General features: G+C 40.6%; 1 protein-coding gene across 1 annotated transcript in view; it reads left to right on the top strand.

Moving 5' to 3' along the window:
- The window catches only part of LOC117297882 (tyrosine-protein kinase SYK-like), a 41,870-nt gene that overhangs the window by 14,540 nt on the left and 9,384 nt on the right, over window positions 1-17,946 (top strand). Inside the window, exons 4-12 of the mRNA XM_033781056.1 lie at window positions 2,672-2,810; window positions 3,850-3,937; window positions 5,121-5,227; window positions 8,388-8,550; window positions 9,734-9,904; window positions 11,210-11,319; window positions 13,291-13,357; window positions 14,561-14,642; window positions 16,256-16,445. Coding sequence (XP_033636947.1) covers window positions 2,672-2,810; window positions 3,850-3,937; window positions 5,121-5,227; window positions 8,388-8,550; window positions 9,734-9,904; window positions 11,210-11,319; window positions 13,291-13,357; window positions 14,561-14,642; window positions 16,256-16,445 — 1,117 coding nt within the window. The remainder of the gene's footprint in view (window positions 1-2,671; window positions 2,811-3,849; window positions 3,938-5,120; window positions 5,228-8,387; window positions 8,551-9,733; window positions 9,905-11,209; window positions 11,320-13,290; window positions 13,358-14,560; window positions 14,643-16,255; window positions 16,446-17,946) is intronic.

The following is a 17,946-nucleotide window of genomic DNA, read 5'->3' as shown; positions in this document are numbered from 1 at the left end:
CACTTTTTGCAGTACATAGGGAGACTTTTCAAAGGGAAATGACATCAATGGTTTGGGGTGGAATAGATTCATTCACATCCTCTACAGGCTGGAAATTCATTTTTAAAGGCAGTGGACACTGTTGGTAATTGTCAAAGCCTGTGTGTCAGTGTGTGTATCTCAACATATGCATAAAATAACCAACCTGTGAAAATTTGAACTCAATTGGTCATCGAAGTTGCGAGATAATAATGAAAGAAAAAAAACACCCTTGTCACACGAAGTTGTGTGCGTTTAGATGTTTGATTTCAAGACCTCAAGTTCTAAATCTGAGGTCTCGAAATTAAATTCGTGGAAAATTACTTCTTTCTCGAAAACTATGGCACTTCAGAGGGAGCTGTTTCTCACAATGTTTTATACAATCAACCTCTCCCCATTACTCGTCACCAAGAAAGGTTTTATGCTTATAATTATTTTGAGTAATTACCAATAGTGTCCACTGCCTTTAAGTACAAGGTCATTTTCATTTTGCAAAGCGCACTAGCAGCCCAGTGGTTTATTATATCGACCAATGATGCAAGGAATTTTGATAAAACTGCTGTTTGTTGCATGCTGCATTTGCACATAGACACATGTTTTTTGTGCTCAAGAAATTGTCCTTAAATGGTCGCCGATTCTACACTGTGTGACATCAAAGTAGCAGTATCTATTGAGTATAGCCTGTGCAGGGAACAATTTCGCATAGCCAAACTTTTAGACTGAACTTATTTTGCAAACTGAATGCCAATTTTGAGAACACATGTGTACAGTAGCATATCCTGATTTTTGTGTAGCAGTTTAAACATTTAGTAGTTACAAGGGAAAATCCTTCATGCACTGTGTACACTGTGTGTGATAACAACTTCATAATCAGTCAGATTCAAAATTAAATCAATTGTTATTTGAAAGTTACTGCTGTTTTGCACACTTATAAATTTAAAAATTTGTCTTTAAGTTTGACTGTACATTATGTATGTATCTCATTTGATAATACTATTTTTAACCAACACTTACAATTTCACTATTTTTAGTATCCACAAATACTAATATAAACAATAGGCCTTACTACATGTACTATGTTAACTGTTTGGCTCGGTAATCCGGTGGTATAGATTTGATGCACTGCCAAGATGGGACAACTAAATTAGTACAACTACAATGTAGCTATAATTCTGTCACCAGGAAGTTGTCATTTCCCTGTTTATTACAAAACGGGGGACCGCAGAGACCCTATAAAGGGAAGTGCACTAGCGTCTGTTTGACCATGTTATGAAAACATCCCCTGTTTGCATTCCAGTCATCATTTGTTACTCCTGTGGCACGTACACATTAGTGCAGTGTTTAATTTTGCCTAAATGATCAATAAAATATTTATAACACATTTATTTGTTTTGTTCCTTGCATAGATTTTCTTGCTAACTTGTTTCATCAGTTTATTTATTACATTTATGGAATATACATGTACATGTACAATGTACTGTAGTTTTGGGAAAAGTGGTGCAGACATGTGTACTGCATGTATTTCTCAAGTTATTTATAATTAAACACAATCCATGCTCAAAATTATTTTTGTGCTGTGGATCCCTTGCATTTATAAGACACTCAGGAGTCCAAAATTACATTTATGGAATATACATGTACATGTACAATGTACTGTAGTTTTGGGAAAAAGTGGTGCAGACATGTGTACTGCATGTATTTCTCAAGTTATTTATAATTAAACACAATCCATGCTCAAAATTATTTTTGTGCTGTGGATCCCTTGCATTTATAAGACACTCAGGAGTCCAAACAGCGCCCTCATTGGATGAGAGTCAGATGTTATGGACTCCTAGCCTTAACATTTGATGTCACTTGTGAATTCTGCCAGAGATTGGTCTTGACGGTCATTCATTTTGAGTCTAAAAATTGTATGGGTACGTGTACATACACTGTAATGGACCGTTCCGGCTTTCCACTAAGCTCCGCCCACCGCGCACGTGAGCAAGACAAGTGTACGAACACTCCCAATGCCATTCTGCACGATTCTGCCGCGCGTGCCAAATATACGCGCATGCATGACCGAGTTTGTCCAACCACAATCATTGCTGTGATTGGTCAAATGGGTGAACGCGCACAGTTTGATTGATAGGCCGGATCGGTCCATAGATGCATTATATCCAATGATATCGCTGGTTCTGTAAAACCAATGCTTGTCCTTATCCTTGTGATTCATTAAAGGACAAGGGACCAGTATAATCGACTACTAGCATGACGTCGGGAGCACCCTCATTAGATGGGATTTGTATGTAATATAAACCCCTTGCGTATGACATACTGTAGACCTTTTCGCAAATACTTGGGTGCGCGTGTAAAGCTAGGAATTAGGTGCATTGTGATCTACACGTAGCTGGTGATCAAATTTGATCCATAGCTATCCCACAATGCACCTCATTTGCGCTTGCGCGCTGGTATTTGCGAAAAGGTCTATTAAGAGCTAAAACAGCGCCCCCATTGGTTGATAGTCGTAGTGGCATGTACATGTACACGCGTTTGAGAGAACGTTGTTTGACATCGGCAGTGCCGCAGAAGGCAAGGGGGTCTATTGCATTCAATTATTAATAAAAAGCAATACATGTAGGTCATTTTGAAGTTTTTGTGGTTTTCTTTACAGGGCTAGAGAGAGGACAGACCCAGGTAGCTTTGCTCTGTCTGTGTGCTACAACAACTCCGTCTACCATTACAAGATTGACAAAGACTGCACTGGACAGCTCTCAATAAAGGATGGACCCAAATTTGACAGTCTCTTGCAGGTAAATATTTAATAATAATAATAATAATAATTACACAGCATCTATAAAGGCGCACTAAATCTGGTTGAAAACCATTCAAAGGCGCTGGTAAAGATGGAAAAGCGGGAATTCTCAAGTGGTAGGGGAAGCAAGTGTGAACAGGTGTGTCTTTAGTTGCTGCTGAAAAATGGAGATGTACAGTATGTACATCCATACATCCCTGAGGATTTTCAGGGAGTGAATTCCAGAGCCTGGGTGCTGTAATTGAAAAAACCCTGTCCCTGTCCCCTGTAGCTGGCTAGACGAGACCGGGGAACAAGGAGCATGTTGCTGGGATAAGTAACAAACCACTAAAGAAACTGTTAAGTCAGTGTTTTGTTGCTTGACATTTGTAATAAAAGTTGCATCCCTGCAAGGCGATTCCTCTGCTGCTGTTTCCCTGGTTCATTAACTCGGGTATGATCCCTAGCTATGATGTATATGGCAGTTCAAGGATGTGATTACTCTGTTTTTACCTGGAAATCCCTTTATTTTTTATTTTTAGACCCCACCCAGCAAAAATAAAAAAAAAAATAAAAAATTAAAAGACGATTTTATAACTAAGATCCAATTCATAAGAAAATAAAGATAAAACCAGATTGCAGAGTTGGGCTTTTAAAACCAAAGATTTGTAAGCTGGCATTGCACTTGGAATTTTCACAATCGCAAGCTTTGATGCTTCGCGCTCGCAAGCTTTAACGCTTCGTGCTCACAGTTCAGTTTTTTTTTTTCAACTGTCTATCACATCCCTGGGCAGTTATAGGTTGAATGGATTCTGACTGGCACCCCAAGCAAGCTGTTGACAGTCCACTTCTCCTGAGTTGTGTGGCTGGTGCAAGGGTGATTTTGCATTGCTGTAGGGTCGCCACAGTTAGCTCAGCCATGCTGAGGCCACTCCACCTGGTGATCCCACCGATCCAGCCGAGTTTTGATCTTCCATCCCCGCAACGCAAGCGGTGTCAAAGTGGGGTTCCATCTAGCCAAAATAACATGATATTTAATGTGGATTATTGACTAACAGATGGTTGATCACTACATGCTGAAGAAGGATGGCTTGTTATGCTGTTTGACAGTCCCCTGCATAGACCCACAGAAGAGAAGACATTCAGGTAAGAATGATTAGGGAAAATCCCTTTGTGACTAAGGCAATTTTACAGGAATGAATGACCCCCAAATTCCTTATCTTTATAATTCTCTAAGATTTTATGTCAATACAGCAAGTAAATGATTCATTGGTCACGCTATCATACTCTGTTATTTGCATTGGTGATCTTCATACCTAAAAATGAGTGCTGCAGTGCTACATGATGGTACATGAATGAACTCTTCAGCAAGAGTAATGGTCCTTACCATTTGCCTCTACCAGCCGATAACCGTCGCAGGCATAGGGATTGTAAGTGTTCACTAAAATAAAATTTCAATTACAGGTTTTCCTTTATTTTTATGCTGTTTAACACAAAGATTGTTATGAGTTAGAATGAAAGGATATTGGCTTCGTGTGAAACAAAGTTTTAAAACTTTGACAAACGTCTAGCTGGTTGTATAAAGAGCCATTCATAAATACCTCAGACAGTTTCGCTATTCCTATTGGTGGAGAGTGCGTCACGTGGGAGTGTTTAAACTGTTGATAATGACCAGTGTTTATAACCAGTGGCCCGCGCTAGTCTTGATGCAAGGCGTTTCTTGTTACGGGCGATGCAGGCGCTATCGGTGAGTTGGCCTTGCTGTATGTGAAAGGAAAACCAGCAAATATGCACCAAGACTGTACGCGCATGCGCACGAACGAAACCGGAAAACACACACGTACGGACATCGTACATGTACATTCAACATGTATACTGAACATACCATGGAGGTGGAAATATACAGAGCTCAAGCACTCGGAAACGGATAAGTTTTACAGAGTTTCTTACTTTATTACGCCTTTTAACCAAAAAGGTATTTATGAATGGGAATCAAAGTGTGTTGAATCGGTTTTCAACTAGTGGTTTAAACCCGTCCAGGCCTGGTTCTTGATAATTTTACCGAGACGAAGTCGAGGTAAATTATCAAGAACCAGGCCTCGTTGTGATTAAACCACTAGTTGAAAACCTATTCACCACACATTGACTCCCTTATTAAAGACCCCATCCCCACTTTGTATTCCCTTAATAACACTTAAATGTATTCCTGTAAGAATTCATTCAAGGTGTCTGATTGATAAACCGCAAATGAAAGGAGAAGCACCTATTGTCTTTGTAAAAGAAACTTCATGACAGCAATAGTAGTTTCCAAATTGTTTTGTCTTGACAGCGGGTCCCCCTATAACTCCAACAACACACTTTCAGCGAGCTAAGTCTTCTGATGATGAGCCCAAGATGCCAGTCAGAGAACCACCAGCCCCACCCCAAGGAAGGAGGGTAAGCCTCGTTGACCTTCATTAGGACTTTATTGTCTTTGTTTACTTCTTTCTGTTGTAGTCCCTACAAACAGTATTTCTTTCCCTGTCTTTCACCTATGGGCACTTTGGTTTGAATCTTAACTCGGACCAGACCCTTGCATGCAGATTGGGTTTTCAGTCCTTACCGATCGCATTGTTTTTTTCCCTCTAGGGATCCTCCTACATCTAAAACTTCTTTCTGTTATGGTTCATAGGGCATTGTCACACAAGGCAACTTACAAAACCTACATAACCCTATCGTAGAGGTGGAGCACTTTGGCGCACCTGCCATCAGCAACTCTCACATAATAATAATAGTAATAATAATAACAAATTCGTATATAGTTCATTTCACAATAACCGTCTCAATGCGCTTTACATTAGTCCCCTGGTTATTGGGCCAATAGCATCCCTTTATTCTTTCTCAGCTCCATGGGGAATAAACAACCTGGGCTACCGTTTTACAGTGCTCCAAAGGCTTTTTCATTCACAATATCAACCTCTACCCTCGCAGGTACCCATTTATAACCCTGGGCATGCTGGGTGAAGAGAGGCAATCATAGTAAAGTATCTTGCTCAAAGACACAAGTTTCACAACCGGGATTCGAACCTGGGGATGGTTGGTATTGGAATAAAGCAATTTCATCAAGCCACGAAACATGCCCAATAATGGAGAGGAACAATTTACAAAACAAACAAAATGTAGCCACTGAGCAATGGTGTGCCCTGTACGCGCACGGACGTCACTATGATGATGATGGTATAATAGCAATGGTGTGCCCTGTATGCGCACGGATGTCACTATGATGATGATGGTATAATAGCAATGGTGTGCCCTGTACGCGCACGGACGTCACTATGATGATGATGGTATAATAGCAATGGTGTGCCCTGTACGCGCACGGACGTCACTATGATGATGATGGTATAATAGCAATGGTGTGCCCTGTACGCGCACGGACGTCACTATGATGATGATGGTATAATAGCAATGGTGTGCCCTATACGCGCACGGACGTCACTATGATGATGATGGTATAATAGCAATGGTGTGCCCTGTACGCGCACGGACGTCACTATGATGATGATGGTATAATAGCAATGGTGTGCCCTGTACGCGCACGGACGTCACTATGATGATGATGGTATAATAGCAATGGTGTGCCCTATACGCGCACGGACGTCACTATGATGATGATGGTATAATAGCAATGGTGTGCCCTGTACGCGCACGGACGTCACTATGATGATGATGGTATAATAGCAATGGTGTGCCCTATACGCGCACGGACGTCACTATGATGATGATGGTATAATAGCAATGGTGTGCCCTGTACGCGCACAGACGTCACTATGATGATGATGGTATAATAGCAATGGTGTGCCCTGTACGCGCACGGACGTCACTATGATGATGCTGGTATAATAGCAATGGTGTGCCCTGTACGCGCACGGACGTCACTATGATGATGATGGTATAATAGCAATGGTGTGCCCTGTACGCGCACGGACGTCACTATGATGATGCTGGTATAATAGCAATGGTGTGCCCTATACGCGCACGGAAGTCACTATGATGATGATGGTATAATAGCAATGGTGTGCCCTGTACGCGCACGGACGTCACTATGATGATGATGGTATAATAGCAATGGTGTGCCCTGTACGCGCACGGACGTCACTATGATGATGATGGTATAATAGCAATGGTGTGCCCTGTACGCGCACGGACGTCACTATGATGATGATGGTATAATAGCAATGGTGTGCCCTGTACGCGCACGGACGTCACTATGATGATGATGGTACATGTATAATAGCAATGGTGTGCCCTGTACGCGCACGGACGTCACTATGATGATGATGGTATAATAGCAATGGTGTGCCCTGTACGCGCACGGACGTCACTATGATGATGATGGTATAAAAGCAATGGTGTGCCCTGTACGGGCACGGACGTCACTATGATGATGATGGTATAATAGCAATGGTGTGCCCTGTACGCGCACGGACGTCACTATGATGATGATGGTATAATAGCTATGAATGGAAGGGCTCCTCCATATCTCAAAGAAATTCTCTCACCATAAACACCTACTCGCAATCTTCGCTCTACAAACCAACTTTATTTAAATGTCCCTAAAACAAACACTTCCAACGGCGTTCGTGCTTTTTCTGTACCCGCACCCACAATCTGGAACTCTCTTCCTTTACATATCTGAGCTACAACGTCTCTGGACATTTTCAAAACTCTGCTTAAAACCCACCTATTCAAAATTTCTTATGATTGACTTTCTGTCTGTTTTTAACCATTTATTTTTGCCAACACGTTTATGTAATTCAACATTTTTATTCAATGTACCCTTATTTCTTTCCAAGCTTCGTAATTTGTATTTTTGTTTTTGTTTTGTTACTCTCTTTGTTTGTTTTATTCGCCTCGGTATAAGTTTAGTCTTAGATAGATGGCACTTTATAAGTTTTAATTATTATTATTATTATTATTATTATTATTATTATTATTATTATTATTATTATTATTATTATTATTATTATTATTATTATTATTATTTCATTTTATCACAGCATGCAAAAGAAAGATCTCATTTTCCTTTGTGCCGGTAACTCCTCGAGTCGGGCTACGTCCCGTAGCCTTAGATCTCAAGGGTCTTTCTCAGGATCCTCGCTGTTCCCAAAAGCGCTGCCTTCTGTAACAGATCTACCCTCACATTTGTCCCTATTTCATCTAGATGTTTCCCCAGTGCTTTGGAAATGGTGCCAAGTGCTCCAACCACCACGGGGACTACTTTTACCTTTACCTGCCAAATCTTACGAAGTTCCCTGGCCAGGTCCTGGTACTTCTCGATCTTTTCCATCTCCTTCGAAGCTACCCTTGTATCACCTGGCACAGCTATGTTATTATTATTATTATTATTATTATTATTATTATTATTATTATTATTATTATTATTATTATTATTATTATTATTATTATTATTATTATTATTATTATTATTATTATTATTATTATTATTATTATTATTATTATTATTATTATTATTATTATTATTATTATTATTATTATTATAATAATTATTATTATTATTATTATATTAATCCCAGTTTGTGCGTTTGTGTTGCAGGGTCACCAGTCAGCAGGAGAAGCCAACTTGTTAACGCCCTCACCACCCATTCCACCCCCTCACTACCCACCTCAACACATGCCACACAAGCCTACAGCCATGCATCATAAACCTATGATTGAACAGATCGTCAATGGCAAATGGGAAGAACCAGATCACCATGGTAATAGTTAATAATGATAATAATTTATTGAGTTTTATATTGCGGTCTCTCCGGGACCAGCTTGTTCGAGGGTGCATAACAGTAAAAATGCCATAAAAAAATGACACAGAAATATGTTAAAGACACTGGACACTATTGGTTATTGTCAACTGGTGTATCTCAACATATGCATAAAATAACAAACCTGTGAACGTTTGAGCTCAATTGGTCGTAGAAGTTGTGAGATAATAATGAAAGAAAAAACACCCTTGTCACAAGAAGTTGTGTGCATTTAGATGGTTGATTTCGAGACCTCAAGTTCTAAATCTGAGGTCTCAAAATCAAATTTGTGGAAAATTACTTCTTTCTCGAAAAAATACATGTATGTCACTTCAGAGGGAGCCATTTCTCACAATGTTTTATACCATCAACCTCTCCCCATTACTCGTCACCAAGTAAGGTTTTATGCTAATCATTATTTTGAGTAATTACCAAACGTGTCCACTGCCTTTAAGGAAAAGTACACCAGTAAAAGTAGGCAAAGTAGAAATCAAAGCCAAGCTATTGACAAAAAAGGTTGGATGGTGTTACTGCAATTCTTGCTTGATTACCTCAATCAAATAAATAAAAAAAAACATTTTAAAGGAGGAGCTTGGAGCTGTTCTGGACTTTTCAATATTGCATTGTGGAAGTGTATAACTAAGAGAGGTTTGCGGTAACACCATGTGAATATCTCTTTTGAGTAGTGTAGGTTCTGAAAAGAACCGGTGGTTAAAGGAACACGTTGCCTTGGATCGGACGAGTTGGTCTATAAAAAGCGTTTGTAACCGTTTGTTATAAAATGCATATGATTGGAAAGATGTTTTAAAAGGAGAATACAATGATCCACACAAATTTGCCTCGAAATTGCGTTATTTTCCTTTTACATTGTGAACTAACATGGTCGGCCATTATTGGGAGTCAAAAATTTGACTCCTATAAATGGCCGACCGTGCAAGTCGACGAGGTAAAATGAAAACCGTGCAATTTCGAGGCATGTTTGTGTGGATCATTGTATTCTACTTTTAAGACATCTTTCTAACCATAATATGCATTTTATAACAAACGGTTACAAACGCTTTTTTATAGACCAACTCGATCGATCCAAGGCAACGTGTTCCTTTAAGTTCGGATTTTCAAAGTTTTTCTCATTGACTTTTCCCAGATGATCCATCACCTCTTCGGGCATCAGGCACCACTCCATCCCAACCACCTGTGCTCGACGATAAAACGTACGGCATTCCAAACGACCGAGAGATGATCTATGGACGCGTTGCTAAGATGAAGAACACCAAGCTCCTTGACATCAAGCATCTCTATCTAGGCGACCCCATCGGTAAGGAAATACAGTAATGAGAAAAATGTGTTCCAGGTTCTTTTACATGCAGTACCTATGCAAATACAAGGGCTTAATGTCCCTTCCGAAGGCGTGTCATTGTGGAGCGGTTAAGAGCTCTGGTGTTTGATGAGCAGAGTGTGGGTTCGAATCCCGGTCATGACACTTGCTACGTAAAATTGGGGAGGTAGTGCTTTCTGCTCTACCGGCCAGGCTTCGGACTGATGATATCCAAGCCTACATTCATATAACTGTAAAAGGGGTAACCCTGTTTCAGCCAAGGAGTAGGTGGCAAAGGCCTCTGAAATTTTGTTTTTGTAGCCCACACCTTGAAGTGGCCTTCAGGCCTTTTGTGTCTGGCGACTTGCATAATTTTTTTTTAAAGTTAAGTATCTTGCTATACATGTAAGAGCCCAATTTCATTAAGCGGCTTTTAAGTCACTCTATAAAATTTAAAGCAGAATGTACTGCTTAAAAAATCCGGGCTTAATAATAATGAGCAGGATACCAGTCACAAACTGTAAAATTTGAAATGGTATTTTGGCTGGTAACCTTAGTCCGGTTAGCATAAATTTTGTTTTGCTGAGCTTAATTTTTGTGTTTGAAAGCATCACTATGAAATTGGGCCAATGTCTTAAGTGCCACTGCCATATTTGCCCTGGGGTGGATTTCACAAAGGTAATCCTAACTTAGGACTAGTCCTAGGCAATGCTAAGCGATAGGACTGGTCCTAAGTTAGGACCAGTAACTCATCCTAACTTAGGACTGGTCCTATCTCTTAGCATTGCCTAGGAGGATCCTAAGTTAGGATTACCTTTGTGAAGTCCACCCCAGACCAGTTGTCTTATGGACCACATTGAAAGCTTAGTTAAAAAACAGCCACTTGAGTGGAATGTTTTTTCTGGAAATGCTATTTTAACATGTTTATAATGCGTTTGTTCACCATTTAAATGTATGTTTGATATGTGTTCACTTCTGAATTTTTCGTAATTATCGATTAAAAAATCAGACCCCAACCTCAGCTCCCAACTATGACGTAACGTGAGTGATTACGTAACGGAGCTTTACGCGAACCTTTCAGAAAAGCAGTGGATAAGGGTATTCAAAATGATTGTTTTTTTAACACAATTAAAATCTATTGATATAGTCATATGACACGATTTTCTTTATTGATTGAAACATTTTAAATGAAATTCAGCAAAGTTCACAACTTAACATTTTCGTTCAAGCAGGTCTTTAACCATGCAAGCAGATAGATTGACGGTTCACAAACATTCAACTGGTCCTTTTTTTTATCGTGTTCAGGTAAAGGGAACTTTGGTTCGGTCTTAAAGGGAAGCTATAACATGAATGGAACTCACATCCCTGTTGCAGTGAAGACATTAAAGACAGAAAGTGGAATCCCAAATTCAAAGGTGAGAAAGACTAGCAATGAATCGAGTCTTAATGCTGGGTTGAATAGGGCTGTCACTGTGCCCAAGTGGAGTGAGTGAGAGTAGGGCTCTCACTATGACCAAGTGAGAATGAGTGGCAATGAGTTTTAATGCTGGGTTTAATAGGGCTGTCACTGAGCCCAAGGGGAGTGAGTGAGTAGAGCTCTCACTATGACCAAGTGAGAATGAGTGGCAATGAGTCTTAATGCTGGGTTGAATAGGGCTGTCACTGTGCCCAAGTGGAATGAGTGAGAGTAGGGCTCTCACTATGGCTAAGTGAGAATGAGTGGCATTAAGTCTTAATGCTGGGTTGAATAGAGCTGTCACTGTGTCCAAGGGGAGTGAGTGAGTAGAGCTCTCACTATGACCAAGTGAGAATGAGTGGCAATGAGTTTTAATGCTGGGTTTAATAGGGCTGTCACTGAGCCCAAGGGGAGTGAGTGAGTAGGGCTCTCACTATGGCCAAGTGAGAATGAGTGGCAATGAGTTTCAATGCTGGGTTGAATAGGGCTGTCACTGAGCCCAAGGGGAGTGAGTGAGTAGAGCTCTAACTATGGCCAAGTGAGAATGAGTGGCAATGAGTTTCAATGCTGGGTTGAATAGGGCTGTCACTGTGCCCAAGGGGAGTGAGTGAGTAGAGCTCTCACTATGACCAAGTGAGAATGAGTGGCAATGAGTTTTAATGCTGGGTTGAATAGGGCTGTCACTGAGCCCAAGGGGAGTGAGTGAGAGTAGGGCTCTCACTATGGCCAAGTGAGAATGAGTGGCAATGAGTTTCAATGCTGGGTTGAATAGGGCTGTCACTGAGCCCAAGGGGAGTGAGTGACTAGAGCTCTAACTATGGCCAAGTGAGAATGAGTGGCAATGAGTTTCAATGCTGGGTTGAATAGGGCTGTCACTGTGCCCAAGGGGAGTGAGTGAGTAGAGCTCTCACTATGGCCAAGTGAGAATGAGTGGCAATGAGTTTCAATGCTGGGTTGAATAGGGCTGTCACTGTGCCCAAGGGGAGTGAGTGAGTAGAGCTCTCACTATGACCAAGTGAGAATGAGTGGCAATGAGTTTTAATGCTGGGTTGAATAGGGCTGTCACTGAGCCCAAGGGGAGTGAGTGAGAGTAGGGCTCTCACTATGACCAAGTGAGAATGAGTGGCAATGAGTTTTAATGCTGGGTTGAATAGGGCTGTCACTGAGCCCAAGTGGAGTGAGTGAGTAGGGCTCTCACTATGGCCAAGTGAGAATGAGTGGCAATGAGTCTTAATGCTGGGTTGAATAGGGCTGTCACTGAGCCCAAGGGGAGTGAGTGAGTAGAGCTCTTACTATGACCAAGTGAGAATGAGTGGCAATGAGTTTTAATGCTGGGTTGAATAGGGCTGTCACTGAACCCAAGGGGAGTGAGTGAGTAGAGCTCTAACTATGACCAAGTGAGAATGAGTGGCAATGAGTTTTAATGCTGGGTTGAATAGGGCTGTCACTGAACCCAAGGGGAGTGAGTGAGTAGAGCTCTCACTATGACCAAGTGAGAATGAGTGGCAATGAGTTTTAATGCTGGGTTTTATAGGGCTGTCACTGAGCCCAAGGGGAGTGAGTGAGAGTAGGAGCTCTCACTATGGCCAAGTGAGAATGAGTAGCAATGAGTTTCAATGCTGGGTTGAATAGGGCTGTCACTGAGCCCAGGCTCACTATGGCCAAGTGAGAATGGCCAAAAGAGAATGACTGGCATTGGGTCTTAATGATGGGTTGAGTAGGGCTCTCACTTTGGCTTAGTAAGGTGGCAGCTTGGATTTGAACTCAACTCTCTCTTGTCTACGCACACTTGTGTTGAAAAGACTCAGATGATCTTTAAAAAATAATTTGCATCATTGAACTAATTTGCCACTAACGAAGATTCGGTTGTCATGATGTAAAAGAAATTACCGGTATTATATTCAGTCCTTTTTGTTTTGATTGAGTTCAGCCTGAGATTGTGAAAGAGGCAGAGATTATGGGTGACTTGGATCATCAGCATATTGTCAGAATGATTGGTAAGTTGATATGTTACACAATGTATGTGAAATTAAAGGAACACGTTGCCTTGGATCGGTCGAGTTGGTCTTTGAAAAGCGTTTGTAACCATTTGTTATAAAATGCATGGTTAGAAAGATGTTTCAAAAATAGAATACCATGATCCACACATATTTGCCGCGAAATTGCGTGGTTTTCCTGTTACTTTGCGAACTAACACGGTCGGCCATTTATGGGAGTCAAAAATTTGACTCCCATAAATGGCCGACCGTGTTTGTCGACGAGGTAAAAGGAAAACCACGCAATTTCGAGTGATACTTTTGTGGATCATTATATTCTATTTTTGAAATATATTTTTAATCATATGCATTTTATAAACAAATGGTTACAAACGCTTTTCAAAGACCAACTCGACCGATCTAGGGCAACGTGTTCCTTTAAATGTTATGTATTTTAGAGAAAAATGCTGTTGTAGTTTTTTCTTGTATAAAGTGCTGTGGTACCCAGTGTAAGAGCACTTTATAGGTACACTACATACATGTCAATGTTATTATTTTCGTTTTAATTTTACCCTTGCACCGCTGAGTAAGCATTGTATACTCAGTATTTTCCCGGGTTCTGTGAAAAGAGTTCATGTGCAAATCACTTTGTTGGGATTCAAACCCACAACCTTTGCATTGCTAGAGCAGCTGCTCTAATGACACTAGACCACCGAGCCAGCCCGGTGGCTAAAGGCAGTTTGAATTCTATGTATTAGCAGTGGGTACCCACATCAATTTGATAGATGTTAGTATTGCATCAGGGATATAATTTGTAGTCACTTTGACACCGAATGAGTAGTCACTGTTTACTCGGTACTTTCCCCCAAGTTCTGTGAACAAAAATCCTAATGCAAATCACATGAGTTGGATTTGAACCCACGACTATTGCATTGCTCCAATTTAAAGATATTTGTGAGGATCAAAGTTAACATTTGAAGATATTTCGTTAATGTTTTTGGTAAACACGACAATACCTATTTGATTTAAAAAGAAAACCACAAGACTGCCGGACTTGTCTGGTCATGAGTACACAGGCCCTTTCCTGAAATCACTGGCCTGAGTTTTGGGCTGAATTGGCCATTAGTAAATCACTGGCCAATGACCGTAACAGTTATTGCTGCGAAAACGCACCCCTGGTGTCCAGTGTTAGTTTCAAGCCCTCTGTTGTTGTTTATTCTCCAGGGATCTGTGAAGGTTTTGAGATGATGCTTGTTCTTGAACTTGCTGAGCTTGGCCCACTTCATAAATACCTGAAAAGACACACGTAAGTCACAGATGTTGTAGTTCAATCAACCGGGCATGTGAAATATCCACTCTAACATTGATTTTCTGCATTTTTTCTTATGGGCTCCATATTTTCCTGGCCGTGGTGGAATACTAGACTCTGCTTTTTGTTTCCAAAAGGACACACTAGTTGCACACAGACAAATGGACATAATTTTGTGTATCTGTATTTGCTTAACTGCATTATTTTTTTAAATGTTGTGTAATGCTTGGCAAATATTTTCATTTTGAATGATTATGCATTATGAGTTATGCACATTGTAAATGATCTTTAGGGGTATACAGTACTGGTAGAGCTAAACAAATAGTTGCAGACAGTGTCAATTTTGTGTGTGATAAACCATAATGAAATCTGTGAATATTTGGGCTTAGTCCATTGTGTGAATCCGGACAAAAAAGTGGACATCTTTTCACAATTTTCATCTTGTAAACACATTTTCGTAACTTTTGTTTACTTTTTCGTAAAATCATCTGTTGTGTTTTGCAAGGTTATTGTTTTGCAGATTTCTCCAATATGACTTATTTCAGTGGGAAATATTTCTCAGAAAAAAGGTTCTAATAATATTTTGCAATTGGGGATCAAGAATGTAGTTTGGTTTTTATTCATTAAGGCCTGGTCCCACTGCAGCGCATTCTATTGGTTGAATGAGCGTGTGCGCATTCTGCATGGAGTGATTCAACCAATAGAATGCGTTCTCTTTGCGTCATGATCGTTATCGTTCTCGTTATCGCTGCAGTGGGACCGGGTCTTTACACTGATGTGTATTAAGCACTGTATACTCAACGTGATTTGCCCATGGATTTTGTTTATAGAACTCGGGGGAAAGTACAGAGTATACAGTGCTTAAAGGGAAGGTACACATTTGGTAATTGTCCAAGACAAGTCTTGTCACTTTGTGAATCCCATCATGTGCATAAAATAACAAGCCTGTGAAAATTTGGGCTCAATCGGTCATCGAAGTTGCGAGAAAATTATGAAAGAAAAAAACACCCTTGTTGGACGAATTTGTGTGCTTTCAGCAAAAACTACATTACTTCAGAGGGAGTTGTTTCCCACAATGTCTTATACTATAAACAGCTCTAGAATGCTCGTTACCAAGTCAGTTTTTAAGTTAATATTTGTTTTGAGTACATGTAATTACCAAACGTGTACCTTCCCTTTAAATACACAATGGTGTAAGGGTAAATTTGTTTTTGATATAAACTCAATAGTCAGTAAGCTTGCATACTGGGTGGCGTGGTTGGTGTGCGTAAAGCGCCCGCCTCTCACCAAGGTGAACCCGATTCCATTCCTGGCCAGGGCCATATGTGAGTTGAGTTGTGCGTTGGTTCTCTGCTGTGCCACGAGGGTTTTCCAGACCATCCGGTTTTCCTCCCTCGGGAAAAATCAAACACTTTCGATCTTGGCTGTGCTCCGTGGTCATAATGGTTGATGTGGCTGGCAGCCAAAGGCGCCCTTGCATGCCTGCTTCTCGAACACTGCAAGTAAGGATGATTAGCCCCCAAATTATTAATTATTATACTAAAATTAATAGTGATCTTAATAGCCTGTATAATACCTTTAAGTGTTTTGTATGTTCTTTCTATACCCAGTAACATGAGCATCCGCAATGTTCTTGAACTGATGCTTCAAGTTGCTAAAGGAATGCAGTACCTAGAGAGTCAGAAGTTTGTCCATCGAGACCTCGCGGCCAGAAACGTCCTTCTTGTAGATGAGACGTTTGCCAAGATCAGTGACTTTGGAATGTCCAAAGCGCTCGGCCTCGACAGCCAGTACTATGTGGTCAGTAGATTTTCAATTGGAAATGCAAAACCTTAAAGGCACTGGACACCTTTGGTAATTGTCAAGGACCAGTCTTCTCACTTGGTTTATCTCAACATATGCACAAAATAACAAACCTGTGAAAATTTGAACTCAATTGGTCATCAAAGTTGCGAGATAATAATGGAAGAAAAAAACACCCTTGTCACACGAAGTTGCATGCTTCCTAATGCTTGATTTTGGGACCTCAAAATCTTATTCTGAGGTCTTGAAATATAATTTACTGGAAATTTACTTCTTTCTCAAAAACTACATTACATGTACTTCAGAGGGAGCTGTTTCTCACAATGTATTACACTATCAACAGCTCTCCATTGCTTGTTACCAAGTCAGTTTTGATGCTAACAATTATTTTGAGTAATTACCAATAGTGTCCACTGCCTTTAAAAAAGTAAAGACTTATCCATGATTTTACTGACTTTGGTCTCGGTCTAGGTCTCAGTCTGGAACCATTCCATTCTTGTATTGGCTGGTCATGCTTTGAGACTAGCCTTTTTACTAGTATGTAACACATGGAAGTATTGGGCGGGAGGTTAAGACAGGCATGCAACTTTTCAGCTGAACAGCTGATTTCCTCTTTTTCTTTTCAAAGCAGTGCCACATAAAACTGAAAAAGCACTGCTCAAAAGTACAAATGTCTTGGTACTTGGTACTTTAATCCCTTAACAGCCCCATTTGGGCTAAACTGGGATGGTGGGAAAGTGACGTCAACAGCTAGGTGAATAAGGTGCCAAAAGAAAAGATTAAAGGTGCACTTTTTACAGGTGCAGGAAAAGAAGGAAAGAATTTAAAGGACAATATTGCCATGCAGAGGCTGCATCCCATCTCGCAGGGATGGCTGATGTTTGGAAGACCTGTATGGATGGAGCTATGTGTAGGACAGCAGATGGTGGGAGCCTGTTCCAAACTGACATAGCCCTTGGAAAGAAGGCATATTTGTATACATTAATGGTTGGAATTGTTAAGGAGGTGTATTTGAGTGGGTGATCGACTCGTTGTGAGATATGAGTAGCATGTTGAAAGCACTGTGGGAATGTAATATTGACTAGGTTGTAGTAAGTTTGGTAGTACAGTGTGCATTGTTGGATTAGGCGGCGAGTGTGAAGTAGATCCCAATTTAATTGTTCTACAAGCGGTGTAACATGAGTAGTTGTACGATAGTCAGAGAAGACGAATCTGGCTGCTCTCTTTTGAATCTGTTCAAGATGGTTTATGTCGGTAACAGTGTTGGGATTCCAAACTTCACTTGCATACTCGATTTGTGGAGGAACTAGTGCTGTGTAGGCTCTTGACTTAACCTGTTGGGAACACGGCGATAAAGTTCTTCTCAGGAGACCTAGTGTACGACTTGCTTTCTGGGCAACTTTGGGGCAATGGTCTTTCCATCTCAAGTCGTGTGAGATCGTAACTCCAAGGTAGTTATGTTTTTGTACACGGGTTAATTGCTCACCCAAGAGAGTGT

This window comes from Asterias rubens, chromosome 12 (genome assembly GCF_902459465.1).
Source record: "Asterias rubens chromosome 12, eAstRub1.3, whole genome shotgun sequence".
NCBI lineage: Eukaryota > Metazoa > Echinodermata > Asteroidea > Forcipulatida > Asteriidae > Asterias > Asterias rubens.
The sequence above is the reverse complement of the archived record's forward strand: the minus strand, read 5'-3'. Positions and strand labels throughout refer to the sequence as shown.